This window comes from Tachyglossus aculeatus, chromosome 8 (genome assembly GCF_015852505.1).
Source record: "Tachyglossus aculeatus isolate mTacAcu1 chromosome 8, mTacAcu1.pri, whole genome shotgun sequence".
NCBI lineage: Eukaryota > Metazoa > Chordata > Mammalia > Monotremata > Tachyglossidae > Tachyglossus > Tachyglossus aculeatus.
Genome location: NC_052073.1, coordinates 11127895 through 11155489, shown reverse-complemented (window position 1 = coordinate 11155489; position 27595 = coordinate 11127895). Strand labels below are relative to the sequence as shown.

General features: G+C 41.0%; 1 protein-coding gene across 1 annotated transcript in view; it reads left to right on the top strand.

Annotated features, from left to right (window-relative positions):
• The window catches only part of ATP9A (ATPase phospholipid transporting 9A (putative)), a 129319-nt gene that overhangs the window by 37046 nt on the left and 64678 nt on the right, over positions 1 to 27595 (top strand). The window contains exons 4-9 of the mRNA XM_038749912.1: positions 4070 to 4178; positions 21150 to 21208; positions 22510 to 22561; positions 24049 to 24143; positions 26103 to 26183; positions 26800 to 26875. Of these exons, the coding sequence (XP_038605840.1) occupies positions 4070 to 4178; positions 21150 to 21208; positions 22510 to 22561; positions 24049 to 24143; positions 26103 to 26183; positions 26800 to 26875 (472 nt within the window). The remainder of the gene's footprint in view (positions 1 to 4069; positions 4179 to 21149; positions 21209 to 22509; positions 22562 to 24048; positions 24144 to 26102; positions 26184 to 26799; positions 26876 to 27595) is intronic.

Sequence of the window (27595 nt, the reverse complement as noted above, 5' to 3'; positions counted from 1 at the left end):
GTGTTAGTGGTTACAAGTGGGTGGGTATGAGTCCTTGAGCACTTAATTGTGGGAAGCAGCATGGCGTAGTGGATAGAGCACGGACCTGGGACTCAAAAGGTCATGGGTTCTAATCCTGGCTCGGTCACTTGTCTGCTTTGTGGCCTTGGGTAAGTCACTTCTCTGTACCGCAGTTCCCTCATCTGTAAAATGGGAAGTGAGACTGTCAGCCCCGTGTGGGACAGGGACTGTCTCCAACCCAATTTGCTTGCATCCGCCCCAGCCCTTAGTACAGTGCCTCGCGCATAGTAAGTACTTAACAAATACCATGATGATGATGATGATTATTACCAAGGGCTCAACAAAGTACAATACAAATGTGTTGGTAGACATGATCCCTGCCCACAAGGAGCTTACAGTCTACAAAGTGAGACAGAATTTATATTACAGATAGGGGAAAAAATAGAATCTGACGGTAGGTACAGAAGTGCTGAGAACAGGGGTGAATATCAGAGTGCTTAAGTGTTACACATCCAAGTGCATAGGCAATGAAGATGGGAGGGCAGATAGGGGAAATGAGGGTTTAGTTGGAGAAGGTCTCTTAGAGGGGATGTGATTTTAGTAGGGCTTTGAAAGTGAGGAGAGGTTTAGTCTGTTGTATATGGAGGGGGAAGGAGTTCTACGCCTGAGGGAGGATGTGGGAAAGGGGTCAGCTGTGAGATAGATGAGAACGAGGTACCACGAGTAGGTTGGCATTCACAGAGTGAATTGTGCAGTTCGGGTTGTAGGAGATCAGCAAGATAAGATGATGATTGTTCCAAAGACCAGTACCAGGAACTGGATCTCCAGTCACTTCTTGCCCTTCAGACAGGCAACAGGATTATTGTAGATGAGCTACAGTGGGAGTATAGATGCCTGGTAGAGGGTTAATTTAGCCTGGAAATTGGAGCCCAATTAATTGATTTGGCTCCAGTCTATAAGGAGCATTGGGGCTGGGTTAAAACTAAAATGGGGCTTGTCTCTTTTCTGAGGGTGTTTGTCATACTAGAAATGGCTGGCTGCATTTGGAATTTCTGAAACTTGTAGTTTCAGCACCCATTCTTTCCTCTCCTTCCCCGCTTTCCCCCCCTCAGTGCAATGCTTTTCACCCAGTTGGTTCTTAAAAAATAACGTTACTACTCTGACTCACTATTCATCCCAACCACACAGCACTTATACTCTACTGTTTCCCCTATCTGGAATTTATTGTAATGTCTGTGTCCCCTTGTAGACCGTTACCTCCCTATGGGCCACAATGTATACCAACTCTATAATGTACTTTCCCAAATGTTTAGTGCAGTGCTGTACATGCAGTAAGTGCTCCACAGTTACCACTGATTGTACTTGACTACAAGGGAGTGGGGTAATCGCCCAAGCCATCTCCCAAGACGAGGGGGAGGTCGAGGTGCTGGGTGCTGAGGTCAGGTGGATGCCCAGATGGGTCCTCTGTCAGCCCCAGCTCTGCCTGTTTTGAGGGGTCTTATTTTTGGTTGGTTTTGTGTGGATTTCAGGCAACTTATTGAGCCCAACTGAACGTGCATGGCTTGGTGCTGAGCCAATCCACCTTCACAGCCTTGGGTCCCATGGCTAAATCCCATGCAAGGTTTCAATCAATCAATTCTATTTATTGAGCACTTATTTTATGCAGAGCACTGTACCAAGTGCTTGGGAAAGTACAGTACAGTAGTTCCTCACAGCCTAGGGGGGCAGATAGACATTAATATAAATGAATAAATTATGGATATGCATATTCACTCCTTCTTCAGCAAATAAAGAGTGCAAATACAAGTGCAAGGACAATGCAGAAGGAAGTGGGAGAAGAGAGAATGATAGGGAAGGCCTCTTGGATGAGATGTGCTTTCAGTGAAGCTTTGAAGGTGGGGAGAGTGATCCTCTGTCAGATATGAACAGGGAAGGTGTTCCAGACCAGAGGCAGGATGTGAGTGGGAGGTCCATGAGATAGACGAGATCATAGTACAGTGCTCTGCACACAGTGAGCACTCAATAAATATGATTGAATGAATCTATAGATAGAGATAGAGTAGATTAGCGTTAGGAGAGTAGAGTTTGCCAACTGGGAAAGTCCAGGAAAGTAGTCAAGTACGGTAGGAGGGAGCAAGGCGATTGAGTGCTTTAAAGCCGTTGATAGGGAGTTTCTGTTAGATGCAGAGGTGGATGGGCAACCACTGGAGACTCTTGAGGCATGGGAAAACATGGACTAAAGGTTTTTGTAGAAAAATGATTCCTCTCATTTGCCTACAACTGGCAATGAGGTCTCTACCATAGTCACAGCCAGGGATTTGTCCTCTAGACTGTAAACGTGTTGCGGGCAAATAGTATGTCTGTTTATTGTTATATTGTACTCTCCCAAGCACTTACTACAGTGCTCTGCACCCAGTAAGTGCTCACTAAATACTGTTGAATGAATGAATAAGTTTCTTGAGGGCAGGATCACATCTGCTAACTGTATTATACCTTTGCAAGCACTTACTACAGTACTGTGTTCACAGAAAGTGTTCAATTAATGCCACTGATTTTTTCTCAATCTGAGGGGTCTTGCACTTTGTCAGCTAAGAATCATGATATCAGAGTCACAAACAAATTCCACCAAAACAGAAACTTCTCTCTGACTCTTTGAGTTATTTTTGTATGAATTTGATTGGAAACCTTTATTTACAAAATGAATTTGCTTTTATTCAGTAGACAACACTGTAAAATTACTAACTTAAATCCCGTTAAGTTTTAAAATTGTCTCATCAACATTTGGACATCCTCCACAAAAGAATTGATTCATTGTATTTCATCAGGGAAAACAGGTTTTCTTAGGTTCCAATGTGAAAAATGAGCATGACTACAAATGTAGAAATAGTTGTTTGAAATTCAGGTTCTAAAATTCTTTATAGATGGCTGATTTACCACATAAGGGAAAATGAGGAGTAAGAAAATACGAAGTTTCTTGATTTTCCAGGGAAGAATAAGAAGCAATTGGAATTAGAAAGTATTTTCAATAGTGGGTTTAGAATCTTCTGCTTTGCTTGTCGGCTACACTCCTGACAGATTCCTTTGCGAGTCTGAACCAAATAGGCAGTGAATAGCCCCCTAGAATAAAGCTTCTCTCAAATATCTTTGGATATTAATTAGCCTCCACGTTGGGTAGTTGAAACTGATTTCTATGCTACGTTAACATCTCTTTGTAAAGCAGTTTCCAGCCTTGGGGGAATATTCTGAACATAAATGGAAGTTATGTGCATACATGGAGAGAAAATGAGATACTTTGAGTGCTGAGTGTTATGTATACAGAGCAAAGAGGATATAGTCTCTTCTCTTTGTGCACATGCACACTTTTCATTAACATTAATGGGAATTATCCACACCCATGCAGAGTGAAATAGCAGCTAGAGCATCTGTAAAGGCAGCTGCTGCATATTGCAAAATAGCCACATTCTTCTTGTAGTTGGATCAGATCCTTTCTCTGGAATTCATATATTATCTTCGCTCCATATGTGGTCTCCTTTTTTTCCCCCTCTGAAGCTCTTATAGCTTTTCTTTTAGAACAATGTACATCTTAAATGTGATTGGAAAGTGAAATAACCTCTGATTGTGAAGAGCCGCAACTCTTTTTAGTCCTTTCATAAAGTACATCTCTGGTCAGTTTACACAAAAGATTTAACCATCAGGTTGAACCCGAGTTAAATATTGCATGAGGCAAATTCTGAAATATGTCAGTCCTTAGAAGGAACTATTATTTCCAATCTTTTTTCTTTCTCAGGAAATTTTGACCACCACTACCATGTTTTAAAAAGTGGCATTTGACATTTGTCTAAGCATGGGAAGTTTCAACGTAACCATGCAGGAAAATGCAGTAAATATTCTTCAGTACTAGTGGAAGAAAAAAAAATTACATGAAAATCAGCCTCAATTTGACTAGTATTGCGACTTTCCCCTTTCCTTTCTGAGTCGGAGCAGATGAGGGAGAGGTGAAGTTTGAGAGGACTTCACTACTGTAATTTTCCTCCTGCCTCTAACATTTCCTCCCATCTCTCCCTTCCAGGGTTTCGTACTCGCGGTGACCATAATTCGAGAGGCAGTGGAAGAGATCCGATGTTATGTACGGGATAAGGAAGTGAACTCCCAGATCTACAGCAAACTCACAGCAAGAGGTCAGCTTTTTGGCTTCTGCTCTCTACGTTGCTTGTTGTGTCCTGTCACTGACTGCAACTCAATCAAATGCTGCTGACAGTAAAAGAGGCAGAGTTCAACCAACAGGGTTTATGGGCCTGTAGGCACGTGGCTTTACAGTCACCTCGTTGCTCTGGGCACAATCAATCAATCAACGGGTATTTTTTGAGAGCTTGTGTGCAGAACGCTGCACCAAGCACTTGAGTGAGCTCATCTGTAAGACTTGTGGATGGATTCTGGTGAAGTTAATAAGCAGATGGTGGTTCTCTTAAAATTTTCAACATTACCCTACTGCCTCATTAATGACCCTAGAAAGTCTCAGATGATGGATAAATGTCCTAATATTTCTGGGTGATGGTGAGTTTTAGTGCACATGGGATGCCTGCATATTAGGTTTTTGACCTTACTGTGCCAAAAGCAACTATTTTTCCAGGATTTTGTTTCATTTACTCCTTCCCTTACTACTCGACCAGTTACTATAGGAAAATATACTTGGGCAAGTAGCATTATAAACTTAAATCATTGATGATACAATAAATTTTTAATTATGGCTGGGTGAAATATAGTAAAATATCTGGATACTTAGAAATTGCTTTATAGATTGAGAACACAATAGAAAATGCACTTGGTTTGGACAGGTTAGGTTTCTCCCTGTGCGATTTGGTGAGAAAGCTAGGAATTAGGGAATACTTGTCTGACAGTGTGAGCCAGTTTGGTGACCAGATGTGGTATCAGTAAAAAGCAGCTGTGCACATGTGCATTTGTTTGAGTCCCATGAAAATTTTGGGGTTGAGTTTTGTTTTAGAAGAACTGGGAGTTTAGTACAATAAGTTATATATATTGAGGGCATACTCTCAGCAGAGCATTGTATCAGTCAATCAGTGGTATATATTGAGGATTAATGTATGCAGTGTATGATTATCAGTGGTATTTATTGAGAGCTTACTGTGTGTGCAGAGTACAGTACTAAGCGCTTGGGAGGGTTCAGAAAAGCAGAGATGGTAGACACATTCCCTGTTCCCAATGAGCTTACAGTCTTGAGGGAAAGACAGACACTATCATAAATTAGTAATTTATGGTTATGTACATAACTGCTGTGGGGCTGAGGGTGGTGTGAATATTAAGTGTTCAAAATGTTTGATTGACTGCAGTAGGATTAATAGATATAATAATAATTGTGGTATTTAGTATTTACATTGTACTAAGCACTGTACTAAGTGTTGGGATAGAGGCCTTCCCAGACTGAGCCCCCTTTTTCCTCTCCTCCTCCCCATTACCTCCCCACCCGCCATACCTCCTTCCCCTTCCCACAGCACTTGTATATATTTATACAGATTTATTACTCTATTTTACTTGTACATATTTACTGTTCTATTTATTTTGTTCATGATGTGCATATAGCTTTAATTTCTATTTGTTCTGATGATTTTGACACCTATTTACATGTTTTGTTTCGTTGTCTGTCTCCCCCTTCTAGACTGTGAGGCCGTTGTTGGGTAGGGACTGTCTCTATATGTTGCCGACTTGTACTTCCCAAGCGCTTAGTACAGTGCTCTGCACACAGTAAGCGCTCAATAAATACGATTGAATATAATGCAAGCATATCTGTTACGGTCCCTGTCCCACACATAGACATAAGCTCGTTGTGGGTAGGGAATGTGTCTGTTTATTGTTGTATTGTACTCTCCCAAGCTCTTAGTACAGTGCTCTGCACACAGTAAGTGCTCAATAAATATGATTGAGTTAATGAATGAATGAATGAATGATCTCTTCAAGGATCTAACAGTTTAGCTGAGGAAACAGGTGCTCAAATAAATTACAGGTAGTAGAAACAACCGAGTATAAAGGTATGTTTTTCAGTGAGGATGTGGGGTGAGTACTTAAATACTTAGAGACTAAGGACTCAAATGCAGCAAGAAGCAGCATGGCCTAGTGGAAGGAGCACCGGCCTGGGAGTAAGAAGGACCTGGGTTCTAATCCCAGCTCCTCCATTTGTCTCCTGAGTGACCTTGGGTAAGTCACTTAACTTCTCTGTGCCTCAGTTACCTCATCTGTAAAATGAGGACATGGACTGTGTCCACCCTGATTTCCATGTATCTACTCCAGTGCTTAGTACAGTGCCTGCTGCATAGCACGTAATAAATACCATAAAATAAAAACTGCATGGGTGTCAAAGTAAGGACGGAAGGAAGATGGGAAGGTAAGAGATTAGCCAGGCATGGTTTCCTGAAGAAGATGTGATTTTAGTAGGGTTTTGAAGATGGAGAGAAATTATAAGTTCAAGCTCTCATCCTATCCCGTCTGGACTACTGCACCAGCCTTCTCTCTGATCTCCCATCCTCGTGTCTCTCTCCACTTCAATCCATACTTCATGCTGCTGCCCGGATTATCTTTGTCCAGAAACGCTCTGGGCATATTACTCCCCTCCTCAAAAATCTCCAATGGCTACCGATCAATCTGCGCATCAGGCAGAAACTCCTCACCCTGGGCTTCAAGGCTGTCCATCACCTCGCCCCCTCCTACCTCACCTCCCTTCTCTCCTTCTACTGCCCAGCCCGCAACCTCCGCTCCTCCACCGCTAATCTCCTCACTGTACCTCGTTCTCGCCTGCCCCGCCGTCGACCCCCGGCCCACGTCATCCCCCGGGCCTGGAATGCCCTCCCTCTGCCCCTCCGCCAAGCTAGCTCTCTTCCTCCCTTCAAGGCCCTGCTGAGAGCTCACCTCCTCCAGGAGGCCTTCCCAGACTGAGCCCCTTCCTTCCTCTCCCCCTCGTCCCCCTCTCCATACCCCCATCTTACCTTCTTCCCTTCCCCACAGCACCTGTATATATGTATATATGGTTGTACATATTTATTACTCTATTTATTTATTTATTTATTTATTTTACTTGTACATTTCTATCCTATTTATTTTATTTTGTTGGTATGTTTGGTTCTGTTCTCTGTCTCCCCCTTTTAGACTGTGAGCCCACTGTTGGGTAGGGACTGTCTCTATGTGTTGCCAATTTGTACTTCCCAAGCGCTTAGTATAGTGCTCTGCACATAGTAAGCGCTCAATAAATACGATTGATTGATTGATTGATTGATATAAGTATCGTACATGATTATTTTAAAATATTTTCAGAGATTTGTCTGCTTAAAAAAAATCCAGGTAAATAGTCAGTTTTAAAATCTTTTGGCCTTTCATTTTATCATTTGTTTTTTGATATCCATGCAGCAACATGCATGGATTCTGCTCTCTTTCAGAAATACTACTCCTTTCTGGTGTAGGCAACTGTTGCAAATTGCCCCCAAAATGCTGAATGGCACATTGGTATGATAGGATTGTTGACAACCTTATTTAATTTAAGGATTCAGGTTGCAGCTTCAATCCCTCAGTGTCTAAATCTTGTTTTTGAGGGTCAGGCACTGCACCGGAGCAAACAAAAACAAAAAAGAATGGTATGCACACCCAAGAGATCAGTTAAAATGGCCACCCGGTGGTGATAGTTACTGAAGGAAACTTCAGATTCTCTACACTGGAGAGAAAGGTTTCTTTCATAACACACTTAAAAATAATCAAACCATCCATATATCATAATACTGAATATAAGGTGGTAATAACTGCTAAGAAAAAAAATAGTTTTTTAATGAGCTTAATTCTAAAAAACGATTGGCGAGGGGATGAGGGGAGAAATTAGGTTAAACTAAGTAGTCCCCCAAATCCATACCCAGAGTATTCTAAGAATTTGTCAAAGGACATCTGACTATGCTGTAATTTTCACTAAAACATCCAGAGCCTTATGGAAATATTTTTTTCCATTTCGTTCTTACAAGGTCAAGTTTCTGTAGGCTTTCTATAACAGTAGTAATAAGACAACCCCAGAGACCATTCATGCATGTTTTGTATTCCCCTTCAATAACATACTTTTACTATAACATTTAAAGTGCCTAGTGACCAACAAAAGCCCCATCGGAGAGGATGTAATACATCTTTTTAAAGGTAAAAAGGAGTTGCCTTCTGGATTCTATTCATTGGTCCATCCGGGAACTGGCCTTTCTTTAGTTCTTTTCATATTGCAATTACTTTACCCATGAATGATTTTTCTACTACCTCCCCCTTTGCCCTCACTACCACTAAGTTCTTGAAAAGATCCTAAAGAGAATTGGCAGATGGCCCTAGCATTAAAAACGTGTGTCTCTTTGTTTTCTTCTTTTGTAAGCAAGAGGCTTACGAAAGCAGGAGGCTGTGGTGACAATATTGAGAACTACAAACAACAGTAATTACAAGAGAATAGTTTAGAATGTAAAGGCAGCAACTTGCAGAATTTTAAAAATTTGAACAAAAAAGCCAATTTATGTGATGATTTAGAAAGTGACTGATTAATTCAGTATTTAATACTACAATTGAGGTGCAAAAAATGTTAAAACAGGATGATTTCTTCTAGAGAAAAGACAGAATAAACCTTTCCTAATGTAGATGCTAATACAGGATTTCTGTATCAGATGAAATCCCTTTTCTATGAGTTTTTAAGAATTTTTTATGACTTTTAAAATGTATACAGAATGCTCTGACATTTCACTGTACTGCTATGGGGTTTTTTTTCTGTGTATTTTTGGAAACTACTCTGAGCTGCCTGATAGGGAAGATATGCATGAGGTGATACAGAGAAACAGCATGGTTTATTGCAAAGAGCACAGGCCTAGGAGTCCAAAGATGCAGTTTTTAATCCCACCTCTGCCACTTGCTTGTTTTGTGATCTTGGCCAAGGCACAGTTCTCTGCACCTCAGTTTCCTCATGAGTAAAATGGGGGTTAGAAAATATTCTCCCTTCTACTGTGAGCCCTTTGTGAGGCAGGGACTGTGTCTGATCTGATTCTACCACAGCACTTAACCCAGTACTCAGTGTGTGGGCCATTACAACTACTACAATTTTTATCATTATTACTAAAGAACAGGTGTCCACTATCCTCCACATTTCCTCTTGCCCCATCCCTATCCACGTGCCTTTGATATCAGCCCTAGCTCCATCAGGTGAGGGGATGGTCATATATTTAAAATGGTTTGGCATTGTGAGGAATGTAATAGTTCATTCATTGTCATATTTATTGAGTGCTTACTGTGTGCAGAGTACTGTAGTAAGCGCTTGGGAAGTACAGATCGGCAACATATAGAGACGGTCCCTACCCAACAATGGGAAAGGGTGCATAAACATTTATAAGCAGTTCCTCACCTGCCTGGTGGTAAAGCTCAATAGGGGATTCTGATAAGACCTTGAGGAATTAACTGTTCTTCACAACTCTGGCAGCCATATTGACGTCCCCAGATGTTGCAGTAATGCTTACTTTGTTTTTCAAGGTAGAAAGTGTGGTGAACTTGCCGAAGATCACACAGCAAATGGTAGAGCTGGGATTTGAACCCAGGTCCTCAGACTCTTAGATCCATGCTGTTTCCACTAGGCTATGCATTTACTCTCCTCACTGAACACATTTGAAATATAATAAAAAGACGGCATTGCCTGATACCTCTCTTTCCATTTATAACAAATGGAAAGATAATCCTCCTTTACTACTTAAAACAGATATCTTGTATCATTCATTCATTCAATCGTATTTATTGAGCTTATTGTGTGCACAGCACTGTACTAAGCACTTGAAACAGTCAATCAGTCATTTATTGAGCACTTAACTGTGCAGAGCTTGGGAGAGTATAGTATAACAGAGTTTTCTTCTTGTCTGTTTTTTAATGGTATCTGTTCATTCATTCATTCAATCGTATTTATTGAGCACTTACTGTGTGCAGAGCACTGTACTAAGCACTTGGGAAGTACAAGTTGGCAACATATAGAGACGGTCCCTACCCAACAGGGGACTCACAGTCTAGAAGGGGGAGACAGAGAACAAAACAAAACATATTAACAAAATAAAATAAATACAATAAAAATGCACAAATAAAATAGAGTAATAAATTCATACAAACATATATACATATATACAGTCTGTTAAGGCTTACTTTGTGCCAGGCACTGTACTAAGCGCTGGGGTAGATACAAGCAAATCAGGTTGGACACAGTCCATGTCTCACTTGGGGCTCATGGTCTTAATCCCCATTTTACAGATGAGATAACTGGGGCAAGAAATGAATTGACTTGCCCAAGATCATTCATTCCTTCATTCAGTCATATTTTTTGAGTGCTTACTGTGTGCAGAGCACTGTACTAAGCACTTGGGAAGTAAAAGTCGGCAACATATAGAGATGGTTCCTACCCAACAATGGGTTCGCAGTCTAGAAGGGGGAGACAGACAACAAAACCAAACATGTAGACAGGTGTCAAAATCGTCAGAATAAATAGAATTATAGCTCTATGCACATCGTTAACAAAATAAATAGAATAGTACAAAATAAATAGAATAGTAGCAGAGTGGTGGCGTCAGCATTAGAACCCAGGTCCTCTGATTCCCAGGCCTGTGCTCTATCCAGTAGGCCATGCAGCTTCTCTGTTGGTAGAGTTGGCAACTATTATTGCAGCGCTCCTTGCTATTGATTAATGTCATTTTCCAGTCTTCCAGAAACAAAATTATTCCAAGTGTTTTGTTGCTTGTTCCTTAGAGAAGCAGTTTGACTTAGTGGAAAGAGCACGGACTTGGGAGTCAGAGGGCATGGATTCTAATCCCAGCTCTGCCACCTGTCTGCTCTGTGACCTGTCACTTAACTTCTCTGTGCCTCAGTTCCCTCATCTATAAAATGGATTACCTTGTATCTACCCCACTGCTTAGAATGGTGCTTGGCACATGGTAAGCACTTAACAAATACCATTATTATTATTATACAGTGTAAAACTGAAGAGAGATGGATCAGATGAAGTCACCACTGATTAGATGGGGTGTTGGTTCCTTTGACAGCACGGTTTCACCTTTAATTTCCAGTCATTTGTATCTGTTGGTTGAGACCTGGTCCCTGTCCGTTATGTTGTATGCAATGAAAAGATTATTTTGTGCTTTTCTCGTAGTAGTCCTTGTGCAAGCAGTGAATTTTACAAGCCCACAGTTCAGTGGAATATTTATTTGGGGCCCCCACTGAGCATTTTGAAAATGGCCCCAAACAATTAGAAAATTGAAATCCCCTTCCTCCTTTTTCTTTGGTGATCTTTGATCGATCTTTTATCATTGGGAGTATGGAAGAGAAGAAATGGGAAAAGGACTGTTATTGCAGAGCTCCTTGATATAGATTAAATGTCATGTACCAGTCCCCTAGAAACAAAATTGTTCCAAGTGTTTTGTGTGTGTTTGTGTGTGTGTGTGTGTGTTTGCTTCTGCATGCAGTGTAAAACTGAATGGAGATGGAACAGATGAAGTCACCACTGATTAGATTCGGTGTTAGTTCCTTTGAAAGCAACGAGTTTCACCTTTAATTTCCAATCATGTGTCTTTTGATCTGCTGATTGATAATGGCTCTGCAGATTCCTCTTGGAATCGCCGTTAAGCCCTTATATGGTAAGGAAAAGCATTTCCCTTCCCAGGGTGTTGGCCATTTCCGAATAGCCTGCATAATTAGGTTTTCTGAAGAAAACACAATTAAAAAAACGGCATGTAGAATGTTAAACAGGTATTTGCATTTCTTTCTTTTTCCAGACATCCAGCAGTTCAGGAGCCCACCAGCTTCTGGATTTGTTAAAAAGATCAAACCCAGGAGTGGTGGTTTTTGATATAACTTTGAGGCTGTTTATTTGATTTTGACTTTGCCCTGCATTTTGCAGAATGAAAATCAATCAGTGGTATATATTAAGCGCTTACTGTGTGCAGAGCCCTGTGTTCAGCACTTGGGAGAGTAAAATATGAGAGAGACATTCTCTGCCCAGTGCTATTTGGACAGGAAAGCTCCACATATCCAGACGGGCAAGTTCTGGATGTGTCTGAATCTTGATTTTGATATTAACCTCCTGAAACATATATACATGCAGAGGAACATAGAGGAGCCTTCAATTCATCACTGTCAAAGTCAGATTAAAGTATGAGTTAAAGAGTAATACATTAACCAGGGTAGTGCCTATAGATTGTTTTTAGAGGTCTCCAAAGCAATCAATGTCTAACACATATGCGTGCACACAATGAAAAATACAAGTACAGCTGGAGGTATTGGAAGTCACAAAATAGGCCCTCACATTCCAGTGTTGAAGAATTTATTTATTTTTAATCTTTTTACTAAGTGTTCGGCAGTTTTGAGTTACTACAACCAAGAGGCAATTCACTAGGAGGGAGAAACATCTGGTCCTTCCCTCCCAAGCGAGACAGACTGCTCTTATTCTTAAGCCATCACCCATGCAAGGCCAGAAGTTAGGAGAGTAATGCTAAATTAGCTTTGCTTTGAAAGGCACTGAGTCTATTGTTAATGAAATGGAAAACAGAAATATTAATTAGATAGGTGTCTCTGTTCCTTTTATTGCTTGAAAGCTAAGTATATTCTCCAAAGCTCAGAGGTGAGGTTGCATTGTTTTGAAATTAGTAATGATAGATTATTCTTGTGAATTAAATGAAATCTATCCTCCAGGATGGAATCAGTTAATCAGTGGTATTTATTGCGCTCTTACCGTGTGCAGAGCCCTGAACTAAGCATTTGGAAAAATACAACAGAGTTGGTAGATGGCAATCCCTGCCCACAAGGAGTTTACAGTCTACAGGATGGAATGCATGCATTGTTCCATGGGGCAGGATTGGGTTTACCAAAAGTATGCTTATTAGAGCAGTTCCCCAGTCCTCCTCCTTCCCCCCTCCTCCCCATCACCCCTCAATTTTTCTCATTTTAATAGCAAAGGGGGATGCATGATCATGGGTGGCAGGATCAATCTTCTTTTCCCCAGATGTCAACAAAACTCACTGCTGGGTTGACCTGCCATTCATTGGCTGCACCATCTGCTAGGGGAACTGAGCTCTTCTACAGTGTGATACCAAGATCCCTTAAGACAGTTGTCAAGCATCCCAGAAACCTTGAACTTTCAGGGCTTAGGCCAGTGCCAAGTTTTCATGTACCTATTGAAGATGGAGATCAGACTTTAGGTTCCCTGTGGGAAGGGAATGTGCCTCCCAACTCTGTTATATTGTACTCTCCCAAGCGCTTGGTAGGGTACTGTGCACAAAATAATCGCTTACTGTGTGCAGAACATTCTATTTGGGAATGAACAATATAACACATTCCCTGTCCACAGCAAATCTACAGTTTTACATTCCCTCCCTTCCTCCCTTACCTTAAATGAATACTCTCAACTTTCCTGGTGTCATCACTTGTCTAGCTCGGGCAGGAGTAAGCCTCAATTTTCACCCTCCTCCACTGCTTTCTCAATATCCCTTCCCTCCAACTGAAAAAGTTGAGCATCCCGACTCTTCCACTCTTCTGCTGTGTGAGCTTGGGCAAGTCACTTCACTTCTCTGGGGCTCAGTTCCCTCATCTGTAAAATGGGGATTGAGACTGTAAGCCTCAGCACAGCTCAGTGGAAAGAGCACGGGCTTGGGTGTCAGGGGTCGTGGGTTCTAATCCCGGCTCCACCACTTGTCAGTTGCGTGACTTTGGGCAAGTCACATAACTTCTCTGTGCCTCAGTTACCCCATCTGTAAAATGGGGATTAAGACTGTGAGGCCCACATGGGACAACCTGATCACCTTGTATCCCCCCCAGTGCTTAGAACAGTGTTTCGCAGGTAGTAAGCACTTAACAAATACCATCACTATTATTATGTGGGACAGGGACTGTGTCCAAATCAATTTGCTTGTATCTACACCAGCACGTAGTACAGTGCCTGGTACATAGAGCTTAACAAATACCATAATTATCATTGTTATTATTATCCCTGAGCTAAAATCAGGCTAGAGCTCCTCAAAATGATGTATTAAGAAAATAGGTGAGAATGTATAGATTTAGCAGTGATTTCATTATGTATGAGGAAACCCATGTTTGCTCAGGCATTAAAGACATTTGCACCATGGGAGGAGTTCAGAATGGTTTTCCTTGTTCTGGAACACAAACGGGGCATGTCCAGAGAAGGATGCTAATGAAGGGTAAAGTAAAATCAAAGTGATTCTTTGTGGTTGTGTTAATTCCCTCCCCCCCTTTTTTTTTAAATTCCCCTCACTCCCTTCTTTTAGAGCTGATGGCTGTCCATAGCCAATGAATAGTAAGGTACAGTAGGAGTATTTGTCTGCATAAAGGGCCTTCCTTGCTGGGGTCCCTCAAAAACCTCACTCCAAACAGAAGGGATTAAAGGGGTTTTTGTTGAGGTAGAGCAGACAGACAAGGAGAGGCAGAGTTCAGATTAACTGATAATAAATCACGAGCCACTTCTGGGAGGAAAATCTGCAGCTGGATAACTTAAAATGAATTGCTAAATTCAACTTGATCAAAGGAATATGATTATTTCTAGAGAATGAAAACTTGGATTTCTTGTATATTTATGTTTCAGAAGGTGGGGAAATCCAAACCTATGTAAAAAGCTTTGAGGGGAGGACCTGGCCTTCTTTTCTGTTTAGAGGTAGTAGATGGAAAGTAGAATCGAGGTTCTGGGGTTTGTTTTCAGGGCATTAGTGTATTTTGGGGTTCATTTCTTTCCCCTGCAGAGGAAAGAGCTAGCTTGTGTAAACCTGGGGAGGGAGGCAGAGAAGAGAAACTGGAGAGGGAGACTTACCCCTTTTACAGAGAAGGAGAGGCTGACGGGCAAGGCTTCATATATTCATTCAATTCATACAGTCGTATTTATTGATGATGAAGGCATTTGTTAAGCACTTATTATGTGCAAAGCACTGTTCTAAGTGCTGGGGAGGATACAAGGTGATCAAGTTGTCCCCCAAGGGGCTCACAGTCTTAATCTCCATTTTACAGATGAGGTAACTGAGGCACAGAGAAGTTAAGTAACTTGCCCAAAGTCACACAGCTGACAATTGACAGAGCTGGAACTTGAACCCATGATGTCTGACTCCCAAGCCCACGCTCTTTCCACTGAGCCATGCTGTGTTTACTGTGTGCAGAGCACTGTACTAAGCACTTGGGAAGTACAAGTTGGCAACGTACAGAGACTGTCCCTACCCAACAACGGGCTCACAGTCTAGAAGGGGGAGACAGATAACAAAACAAAACATGTAGTCAGGTGTCAAAACCGTTAGAGTAAATAGGATTATAGCTATGTGCACATCATTAATAAAATAGAGTAGTAAATGTGTACAAGTAAAATAAATAGAGTAATAAATCTGTACAAATATATACAAGTGCTGTGGGGAGGGGAAGGAGGTAGAGCTGGGGGCAATGGGGAGGAGGAGAGGAAAAAGGGGGCACAGTCTGGGAAGGCCTCCTGGAGGAGGTGCTTCATATGAGCAGTGCTCTGTCCGGGAGTTCTCAGAGGGCTGGGAAGGGCCTGAGATACACCCAAAGGTGCTTGGAGCTTTTCAGAACAGATGGTTACCTCAGCTGTGCTGTGGGTAATTACTCCACTCCCACTGTTGACAGCTGAGGAGAAACAGTGTGGCCTGGGGTCTTTTCACCAGGCAGAGGATCTGGGTCCTAACCCCAACTCCACCACTGCTGCATGACCTTGGGAAGTCACTGAACTTCTTTCCAGCACTTAGAACAGTGCTTTGCACATAGTAGGTGCTTAACAAATGCCATCATTATTATTCTTTGTGCCTCAGCTTCCTCCTCTGAAGAACTGGGCTTCAATGTATATTGTCCTTCCTACGTAGACTATGAGCCCCATGTGTGAAAGGGGCTGTGTCAGGCCTGATTACCTTGCATCAATCAATCAATCAATTGTATTTATTGAGCGCTTACTGTGTGCAGAGCACTGTACTAAGCGCTTGGGAAGTACAAGTTGGCAACATATAGAGACAGTCCCTACCCAACAGTGGGCTCACAGTCTAAAAGGGGGAGACTGAGAACAAAACCAAACATAAATCTACTAGAGCGCTTAATACAACATGGCCTGGGGCAAGAGCATGGGCTTGGGAGTCAAAGGCTGTGGGTTCTAATCCCAGCTCCCCACTTGTCTGCTGGGCAAGTCACTTCTCTGTGCCTCAGTTACCTCATCTGTAAAATGGGGATTAAGACTGTGAGCCCCCCATGGGATGACCTAATTACCGTGTATCTACACCAGCTCTTAGAACAGTGAGTGGCACATAGTAAATGCTTAACAAATGCCATAATTATTATTATTGTTACAGTGCTGGGCCCACAGTAAGCACTTTATCATGATTATTATTTATCTGTTATTATTTATCTATTTCTGTGGACCCCTTACACAGGTTACTACCTGCTGGGGAGCTGTGTGCCTCTTGGCACTTGCAAGTGCTGCAGGGGAGAATTGACAAATTAAAGGCTTCTTTTCCCTCCTTTAACGCATGTGGTGGGGTAGAATCATGCTCTGTTCTGTGTTCATGTTCATGTTCTGTGATCCCCCTTAGTGGTGGAAGCGAATAGCATATGGCAAGCTCAATAACAGGATAAGAGGAAGGGCAGAAAAGCACTCTGGAAGAGAGTGGAGTGTCACAATCAATCAGTCAGTCATATATATTGAGTGCTTACTGTGCTCAATATAATTCTACTTATCTATTTTGATGCTATTGATGCCTATCTATATGTTTTGTTTTGCTGTCTGTCTCCCCCATCTAGACTGTGAGCCCATTGTTGGGTAGGGATCGTCTCTCTCTGTTGCCGAATTGCACTTTCCAAGTGCTTCGTACAGTGCTCTGCACACAGTAAGCACTCAATAAATGTGACTGAGTAAATGGAATAAAAGTGTGCAGAGCACTACTAAGTAATTGGCAGAGTTCAGTATGACAGAGTTGGTAGACACTTTGCCTGCCAATGATGAGCTCACAGTCTAGTAGGGGAGACAGAGTTTGTTATGGGCAGGGACTGTATTTGTTGTTGTATTGTACCTCTCCCAAGCGCTTAGTACAGTGATTTGCACACAGTAAGCACTCAATGAATACAATTGGATGATTGAATGAATGAACATTAATATAATTGCTGTGGGGCTGAGGGAGGAGTGAATAAATCCAAGTGCAAGGGTGACTCAGAAGGGAGTGGGAGAAGAAATGAGGGCTTAGTCAGGGAATACCTCTTAGAGGAGGTGTGCCTTCGATTAAGACTTTGAACCCACAAAGTAAATGTCAAGCTTCAAATACTTGTTGAACATATACTGTGAGCAGAATTTTGTCAAGTCCTGGGGAGAATTTACCCAGTAGTTTGGAGAAGATGAAGTTTTGTGTGACTAGGATCTTTTCTGTTGTGTTTTGTTGCAGAGGATGGTTTTCTGCCATGTGTTTAAATCAGAGGAAAATCAACAGTGAAGAGATACGTGGTTGGGTGACAGTATTAACCAGATTAAAAACTAGGCTGATTGGCAGAAAAGAATGACCGCAGGATATTGTCTCCCGAGGAGTCATTAATAGTTGATCAACAAATATTTCTTGAGTGCCCAGGGGGACCCAATATTGTACTAGACATTTGAAGTAGATGTGACAAACTGGAAACACAGTAGTGTAGGTGCAAGGCTTCTTGATCTTTGTTTTTAATTTTATGCACCTTCCCTTCAATACAATATACCAGGCGGTTTGTCTGCAACTAAAAACCCTGCAAAGGCAAAATTCCCGGGGAAACTAAACACCTTCCCTTCAGTTCAATATCCCAGGCTGTCCTCCTGCAACTAAAAACCTTCCAAAAGCAGAGAGCTTGGACTCCAGTCCCCCCTGACGGCAGGCCCACCGGCTTCTCAAAGGAGTCACACGCCAGACGATGCATCTGCAAAGCTGGGTCAGAAATGTTGACAGTCATGCTGGTAACTTTGGTGCGTAGGGGGAGCCTGTGGGTTATTTAAACTTGTCAGCGGGGGAAAACGAAGGCATTTTTATCCCCTGTTTGACAAGGTGCAAGATCTAAATGAGAAGGGTTTCCAGCTTGGCTCACAGAGCTGTCCTCGCCAGGCCTGACCCTAGATAATAATACTTCCTGCAAGGCTTCTTTTCCAGGGGAATGACATACCTCACACCCAGCCCGTTTTTAATTTTTTTTTTTTTTTTTGGAGGACTGCATGTTGACTCTGCTCTGAAAGGGTGGATGGGAGGAGTGACTCCCTGGACTGTTGCTGAGAGCAGGGAACAGAGGGATGTTCTTAGAGAAGCAGCGTGGCTTAGTAGAAATAGTTCGGGCTTGGGAGTCAGAGGACATGGGTTCTAATCCTGGCTCTGCCACATATCTGCTGTGTGACCTTGGGCATGCCACTTAAATTCTCTATGCCTCAGTTACCTCATCTGTAAAATGGGGATTAAGACTGTGAGCCTCACATGGGACAGCCTGATTACCTTGTATCTACCCCAGAGCTTAGAACAGTGCTTGCCATATAGTAAGTGCTTAACAAATACCAATACCCTACTGAAGAGGTCAGGTGTTATGCAAGGTCCCTCTTTCCCTTGCTCTTCCCTAAATCCTTTCTCCCAACATTGCCACTGTCCAGCTAAGAAAGTCCAAGTGAGTCAGAAGCAGTAAAAGAAAAGGGCTGTGGGCACTGGGACCACTGATGCTGCTAGCCGGGCAAGTACACAAGGCCACAGGAGAGGATAATAATAATAATAGAGGCATTTATTAAGCGCTTACTATGTGCCAAGCACTGTTCTAAGTGCTGGGGTAGCTACAAGGTAGTCAAATCGAACTCACTTGTCCCACATGGGGCTCACAATCTTAATCCACATTTTGCAGATGAGGTAACTGAGGCCCAGGAAGTTAAGTGACTTGCCCAAGGTCACAGAGCAGGTAGGTGGTGGAGCAGGGATGAGATCCCACATCCTCTTGACTCGCAGGCCCAGGCTATATCCAGTAGGCCACGTTGGAGGATGTGGGGCAGTCAGGCCCTTCTCTCCACCCAGGGCACTTCCAAAAAGTGCAGGGCGTTTTCAGATTGGGCCAGATTTCCAGAGAGAGCAGAGGGAGAAGAAACAGTCCATCAGAATTTTTTAAAAAGGAGAATTTGAAAAAGATAAGGTGGAAAAGAGGAGAGAATAAAGAGCAGGATGGAGGAAAAACAAAAGGGAAAGCTAAACAAAGATTAATAGGGAAAGGAAAAACTAGAAAGAGGAAGAAAAAAGAAGACATGGAAAAAATCCATTATTAGTATGTACTGAAGAAAGAGGAACAGATTTAGAGAGAACTAGTTAAATGGAAAGTAGGTTGGGTCAATCAGTCAATTGTATTTATTGAACGCTTAGTATATACAGAGCACAGTACTAAGTGCTTGGCATTTGTTAAGTGCTTACTATGTGCAAAGCACTACTCTAAGCGCTGGGGGGATACAAGGTGATCAGATTGTCCCACGTGGGGCTCACAGTCTTAACCCCCATTTTACAGATGAGGTCACTGAAGCTCAGAGAAGTTTAGTGACTTGCCCAGGGTCACACAGCAGACATGTGGCGGAGCAGGGATTAGAACCCATGACTTCTGACTCCCAAGCCCAGGCTCTTTCCACTGAGCCACAGCTGCATGTTGGGAGAGTACAGTATAGCAAAGTTTGTAGAGACATTCCCGGCCCACAACTTATTTATTTATATTAATGTCTGTCTCATCCTCTGTAAGCATCTGGTGGGCAGGGATTTGTGCCTGTTAGATTGTTATATTGTACTCTCCCCAGCACTTAGTACAGTGCTCTGCACACAGTAAGCGCTAAATAAATACGATTGATTGATTGATTGCTCTGAACACAGTAGGTACTCAATAAATATGATTGATTGAAGGAGCTTACAGTCTCAAGGACAAGTATTTTGTGACTCAAGGCTTTGCAAAAATGCCACCTTTGTGTGTACTTTATGTGGTTTATGATAGGACCAGTTGGTTTTTCTGTATCTGATTTTTCAGTTGAGTGAAAGCAATGCAGAATTAATAATGATAAATTCCAGAATGACACCACGTACCCCCGGCACTAAATAATGTAGATTTTCTTTAAGGATGGTTGATAATGAATGTAGTTCTTTATAAGAAGTGCATTACAAAATGTGAATTGCTTCCCTGGGGAGACACATCTGTTACAGGTTTCTCAGACTTGGAGCAGGGAAAGTTCCAGGGTTATTGTGGAAATAAGTATCGGCTCAAAATGTTCATTTTTTGATGATATTTGTGAACCAAGACCTTTATGAATAGGTGGGCCTCCTCTATCCTGGGTTCTTAGTAGTGAAGACACGTGTCCAGCGTGATTGATTTGTATCTATGCCAGTGCCTAAAACAGTACTTGGCACATATTAAGTGCTTAAAAACAAGTACCATTATTATGATACTGATGCTGCTGCTGATGATGATGAATGCAGGCAGGCTGTCATGGAACCTCTCTGACGTAGTATTGATACATTAACTATATTACTCATCTGAAGTTGATTGAGCACATGATTCTTTATAATTTTGGTTAAAATATTGGATCCAATCTATTTTTGGGTACAAATTCCCCATTTAACACATTATTCCTGTAAGAAAATTGGTTCAGACATGTTTCTACTGAAGACATGGTTTTTCCAGTACCAGTTGTGTTAGAAATCTGAGAATGGTGTGAAATAATATTAGTATTTTGAGTGCCTTTGAGGTGCAACTATCCTAAATGCCTGCGAAGTACAACAGAAGTGTCAGATATGTTCCCTGCCCATGAAGAGCTTATATTTTAATAGGGGAGGCAGACTCTTAACTAACTTCTCTTCCTCCCCCACACCTTTCTAGTCTCCAGGATGTCAGGAAACTAACAAAATATGAATAAACATTTTTTTAAATCCGAATTTTAGGAATAAGCAGTGATTAATAGGATAAAATTTGCAAAATCCAAATTAGCATGAACTTTTTCTGATGACAGTGTGAAAAGATTTTTTTTTCCTTCCATGAGTGCCCACATGTATGTGTGTTTTTGGAACAGAGTTAAAATTTTGAATGATTTATTTGAACATGATGTGATCATTTCTTCTTTGCAGGCACTGTGAAAGTGAAGAGCTCTAGTATACAAGTAGGAGAACTTATCATTGTTGAAAAGGTCAGTATAGGCTTGCTGTCCAACAAGCTGTTTTCTGGGGTTGGATTGATGTTTATTTGCAGCATTTTTCTCCTAGTTGGGGTTATCTCAATTTGTTTATGCAATTAGCAAATTGACTATGTTGTATTTGGGATTATTTTTAATTGATTTTCCTGGAATTTTTTCTCTTTGTCTTTCCTTTCTACTCTTTCCCCTTATTTCCAAGGCCTCTGTTTGCTCACCAGTCAGAAAGTTTGCTTATATATAAGGTGGATCATAAGAACTGCTTCTGATATATTTCAGACTGTTTTGTAGTCCAGCATTTACTCATTTATTATTCAAGTAATGAGTCATAAGTGCTTTTCCAGAAATCTGCTAGCTAGGTGGGCTTTTTCTGCATTCATATTTGGTTTATATTTTCAGCTCACTCCAGCGGGCCTGATCATTGAATCAAAATACATGTTTTCTCATGACATTGTTGCTTTACAGTGAGCATGTCAACAAAAACAATAAAAACTCTTTAAAAATAGATGGTAGCTATAAAGGGGATTCATCTAATAGATCTGTGTATTTTAGGATGTAAAATACAGACATTTTTCATGAGATATCTAGCTAGTCTTTTATAGTTTAATTTTAGGCCAAAATGTATTAGTCTGTATCTGATATTTCCTGAAAAAAAAATGAGTTAGAAGGGTTGCATCTTTGGCTTTTTCCTCATGATGAAAATGGAGTTGCCCTTTTGAAAGGATTAAAACAGTCGGTACAAACATGATTTGAGCCAGAGAAACCTTTTAAATGGAAACCCAATAGTAGCAAATTTCCCTTTTAAGCCCTTTTCACCATTTCTTTTGTATTTATAATAAAATTGTTCTTTTGTTCTATTCTTTAAGTCTAAGGATGATTTTCATTGGCCTTCCCTGCATCCATCTCCCTTTTAATATCCCCAATATTAGCAGAGTACCAAGATGGGACAGAGGGGAGTAAGTGGAAACAGAAAGTCTGAGAGTGTTTGTGGCTTTACCAGCTATTGGAAGGAAGCCAATAGCAGCCTTAAAACTCCTAAGCTGTTGATCCTTTGATGAGAATCTCTAGAGGTAATGGTCAGATACTCTGGAAACCCAGGAGCTATCTTCCTGAGATCAGATTTCTGTGGTGGATTAGTACTATAACAGTGATGTAGCAGAATTTTTTTTTTAGCTTCAAAACAAAATAAATCTCCAATTCTTTGACAAAGAAAGGAACTTTTTTTTTGAGGGCTTTTTCTTTCTGGATCAGAGCACGCACATGTGTACACAATAACAGTCTTTCTTCTCATAATGTAGAACCAGCGAGTCCCTGCTGACATGATCTTCCTGAGGACATCAGAAAAAAATGGTAAACATCTGGGATCAATTTTGAAAATAACCATTAACCTTTCAGTGGCTATTTGGCAAAATAATCATTTGAAAATGGAACAGAAGTAGATATAATTTTGGAGCCACAGACAAATTAAAACCTCTTTTAATAAGCTGGTGCATTTTAGAAATCTCTGACATGCCAATAGTTTTTAATAATTTGAAAGATACAAATACTTGGACCCATATTGAGTCACAGCTGGTAAAGTCACATAGTGGTTTGCATTACATGGAGAGTTAAATAAATACTGCACGCTAATATACTTTTGCTAAGTTGTGTTGGATATCAGGAGAGCAGAGTTAGGGAATTTGAGAGAAAATGGAACACAAAGAATTAAGCAACAGTTCAGTCTTGTCTAGGAAACTCCTTCATCATATGGTGTGCAATGATCTTTGGCATCATAGAAATACAAGGAATAGTCAGACTTTTTCACGAGCTTAGCAAGAAGGACCTGGGCCTCTATCTGTAAAAGGGCCATCAACTTGTTTATTGTGGTAACATGTGTGTATAGGCGACTGACATCTCCGCTGCCTTATAGCAGTGCCTTCACTTTCTTTGTCTACAAACCTTTTAGGTATTAAAGAAGCTCTGAGGAACTGGTGTCAGATTTCTGGCAATCAAACTCTATCTGGCTGTTTGCTGACATTTATCTCTTAAAAGCAAAAATATTTTCTTTTGAGGGCGGTCTTGATAATTTCTATAGGTTTTTAATTTTAGACTTAACGATCAGAAGGGCATGTGGAGGCCATTGATAAGGCGAGGAGGAAATTCTTTTCTTCTGTTCTGGCTTTGAGTTCAAACTATTCTAACAGGCCATAGGCCGTCTCCTTTTTTTTGTTCTTTTTTCCAAAAAGAGGTCGTTCTTGTCAGTTTAAAGAGTGTTTTTGTTATCCTGCTAAATTATTTGGAACGGTTACCCTGTTTTTTTATTACTTTGAAACGGTTAAAAGTCTTTATGCCTGTTTAAAGTGGACTGCAGTATACATAACATTTCATGCGGAATTCAGTTCACACAAACGGAACATCTTATAATACGTTAGCCACACTGTGTTTTTGTAAGAAGGCCAAACTGAACTCTAACTGGCAGTGAAATTAACTGAATAAGTCAGTTCAATCGACTTACTCTCCATAGAGATTTCTGTTTGATTTTGGCTTCTTGTAGCTAGATTGTCCACCACTTCACAGAAGATAGTTAAGAGAGAAAGGTTTTGATCTCTGGGTCACAGATCACTGTGGTGATGGGGTGTGGAGGGAGGGAGCAGGTAATTCAGTATGTTTCCCTTTCTTTAGTGATCAGTGAATAGCAATGATTTTAGGGGGAAGGGAACATGGGGACCTTTGGTTTAAATTCTTAAGAAAGAACTGAAATTACTTGTGGCTCTTTCTAGGAAAATAGAATGTAAATGTTGCATGAGTTTGCAAATTCCAAATTGAGGGAGGACCTAAACGTTGCTGAAATTCCACAGGGTCTTGTTTCTTGCGTACCGATCAGTTGGATGGTGAGACAGATTGGAAATTGCGACTTCCCGTGGCTTGCACACAAAGATTACCCACTGCTGCTGTAAGTAGCTTTTGTTTTTCCATAAAACTAAGATTACTCTTCCTACCCATCTGCTCACGATCAACAAGTGCAAATTGCGCACTTTTGTTTCTTTTCACGCCTACAGCAGAGTGCGTATCAGTTGGAAAAACTCAAAAGTATCTTGTGTTGCTATTCCCTGCTCTCGAATGCCTCCTGTGATTCCAGTTTTGGTCGTAATCCAGTGGACGAGGGTTTGATAACTAATTTTTTTATTATTCAGAATGTGAATGTCATGTTGAGCTTGTGGGCACAAGATGAGGGAGTCATGGTTGAGCTGACTTGTGTGTGCCATCTGAGAAGCCTGGGAGTTGTGTGATTGAAAGGTGAGGTCTGAGGGTGCTTGGGCCCTGATTTCTCTCCCCTCCTGGCCTCGTTGGCCCCGGTTTCAGTGCTAAGGCCACCCAGGCTGGCAGCTGGCTCAGCGGAAGAGGAATTACTATCAGCCCTTCAGAGCTCCAAGGTATAGATTAGTGGTCTATATCTTCCTAATGGACTACTAATGAATGCATTGGACTGTAGGCTTGCACCACTACTGAAAAAGAATGTTCTACAGGGAAATTCAATTGGGAGAAATACTAGTTTTTGGAGAATTTATATTATTTTAGAGTTGGCCTGAATTGGATAGCATTAGGGTACCTACAATATGCACTAAGTTGTTCCAGGATGTGTGTTTTCAGTAAGTGTTTTGGATAGAACATGTTAGCTTTTTTTTTTTTTAAAGAAGTTGGGAAAGAGCCACCTGCCCTGAGTGGCTTAAGTGACTACTTACCCGGAGTTAGGGACTGTCCCTGTTGGCATCTTGACATTCCTCCTGGCTCTGATTCAGTCTTTTTTTTTTTAACAATAATTTAGAGGGTACGAAAAAGACCTCAGCATGGCTCAGTGGAAAGAACACGGGCTTTGGAGTCAGAGGTCATGGTTCAAATCCTGGCTCCACCAACTGTCAGCTGTGTGACTTTGGGCGAGTCACTTAACTTCTCTGTGCCTCAGTTACCTCATTTGTAAAATGGGGATTATGACTGTGAGCCCCCCGTGGGACAACCTGATCACCTCGTAACCTCCCAGTGCTTAGAACAGTGCTTGGCACATAGTAAGCACTTAATAAATGCCATTGTTATTATTAATAAAAGATTTATAGACTTCTCCAGAGGACATATAATTGGGCTTAGGTGTTCTTGATCACAGTCACGCAAACACGTTTTTGGGAAGAATTTGGATGTGGATGAGGAGGCAGGTGGAAATTTTATGCTTTCTGTGTAGTATACTTGTGATGCTTTGTATTTTTACAGTGCTCTGAAATAACATTTTTGAATTATAAAGGGAGTTCATTACGAAAGTGTCTTCTTGGCACTGTGGGTGCTACAGTGTTAACACTGGCCATTAGGAAATCTGCCTCAGTTTTTAAATCAAAAATTGGATTGATGCCTGTTCCCATGTGGTTCACAGTGAAGATGACAAAGCACTTTAGACTGTCTAATGGACCGGAGAAGCTTGACGTAGTTAAGCTTCCTGATACAATTTTGCTAACTGCTAGGACAAACAACTGTTGGGAGTTGTGGAATTGCTTTTCCTGGAGACCCTTCAAAGTTAGAACGAGCAAAAATTGCCTTAAATTAGATTTAGGTGCAGATTTGCTTATTGATGGAGGTGAACTGAGTACCCACTCCATTCATGTTTTTTATAAATGGAAGAAGATGCTATTTTAAAGGTCATAAATTGAAAGGAAACTTCTGATCTCTTTTTAAATTCCTATTCAAAGAGTAAATTTGGGAAAAGATTGTACCTTGCAATGGAATCAGATTTAACATTGGTAATTGAGGTATTGTTTATCATGGTGTTATAGCAACAGCAGCACTTAACGCAATGCCTCTCTGAAGAAATAATCAATAGCTTTATATCAGTGTGCTAAAATTGTTACATTGTCTGTCAATTCAATAGGATCTTCTTCAAATCCGATCCTACGTCTATGCAGAAGAACCAAATATTGACATTCATAATTTTGTGGGAACTTTTACCAGAGTAAGTTGACCTTCCATTAAAAAGAACAACCAAAAAAAGGTGCAAATCTAACTATGACAATGCATTTTTAAGGGAAATATAATACTGTCCCAGTGGGGGTGTGCAACTGAAACTTGTGCTTGGGGAGATATTGTAATTCTAGATTCTTGAAAATGTTTTTGACAATGCCCAGAAAGTAATTGCATGATTTGAGGAGTACCAGACCAGGAGTCTTTCAAAGACATCTGCTTCTACACTTTCTCTCTCTTCCTTATCTCTACTTCTCCTCATTGCTACTCACAAATAACCTTGGTTTTCTCTACTTTATATCATAGGACAAAGTCGGCATTTAATAAGTAGTGTGATAATGATTATTATTATTGTGCAATTGCTCGTCCCCAAACTGCATTTCAGCAGAAAGTTATAGGGCAAAGTAAAATGTCCTAAAGAGCAATATGTTGCTTCTATCTTTGGGATAGCTCAGAGAAGGGCTTCCTCTTGGCCTACTTAGAATAAGGAAATAGGCTTTCCTCTGTAGCTCAAGTAGGGGCCGGGTGGGGGAAGATGGGAGGAAGGAGAATTTTGGGAATATTCTGTAAAGTTCACAGGTAACGGTATTCATCTTGGTTTTCATTAGGAAGACAGTGACCCTCCCGTCAGTGAGAGCTTGAGCATAGAGAATACTCTATGGGCCAGCACCGTAATCGCTTCAGGTGAGTGGAACCAGAGTATAATTTTTGAGGAATATGTTAGCAATTAAAAACAAAAATATTTTTGTAATTGGAGCAATCATCCTCTGTCAGTTGGGAAAATTAGTGGTATAATGAAGTTTTCCACTTGTCCTAACACCTCTAGGGAGTTGGGTTGACATCTAATTACTTCTCAGACATTTATAGATGCGAAGGATTGGGAATTCCAATGGCCTTTGGGCTCTTCTGGAGCATCCACTTCGGGAACAGGCCTTAATTGTCCCTCCACATTGACATTCTAATCTGTAACAGGAATTGTGTCAGACCAAATCTGGTAATGGAAATGCGTCTAAAGAGATGACAGGGCAGATCCTGCTGTTGCTGAGAGATTCTGTAAGCACAAGAGTATATTGCGGTGATTGTATTTTTGGCTACTTATTCACTGGAGCAATAAGAGAAACGGAAAATCAATGTTCTTTGGAAGCAGGACTTTCACACTAGTGAAGATTAATGTTACCTTGAATGTAGATAGATCCTCTTTTTCTAAGCAGTCCAAACAACGTAATAGATTCCAAAATCTCTTCATATAAAAATACTCTTATATTATTATTCATCCTAATAAACTACTGCATAATTTAAAAGTTGAAAAACTTCAAGACCTTCCAAATAACAAAATCACTATGGAATTAATCCCCTTGGTTTCATTATAATATTTTCTGTACATTTATTGAAAATTTTTTTTAT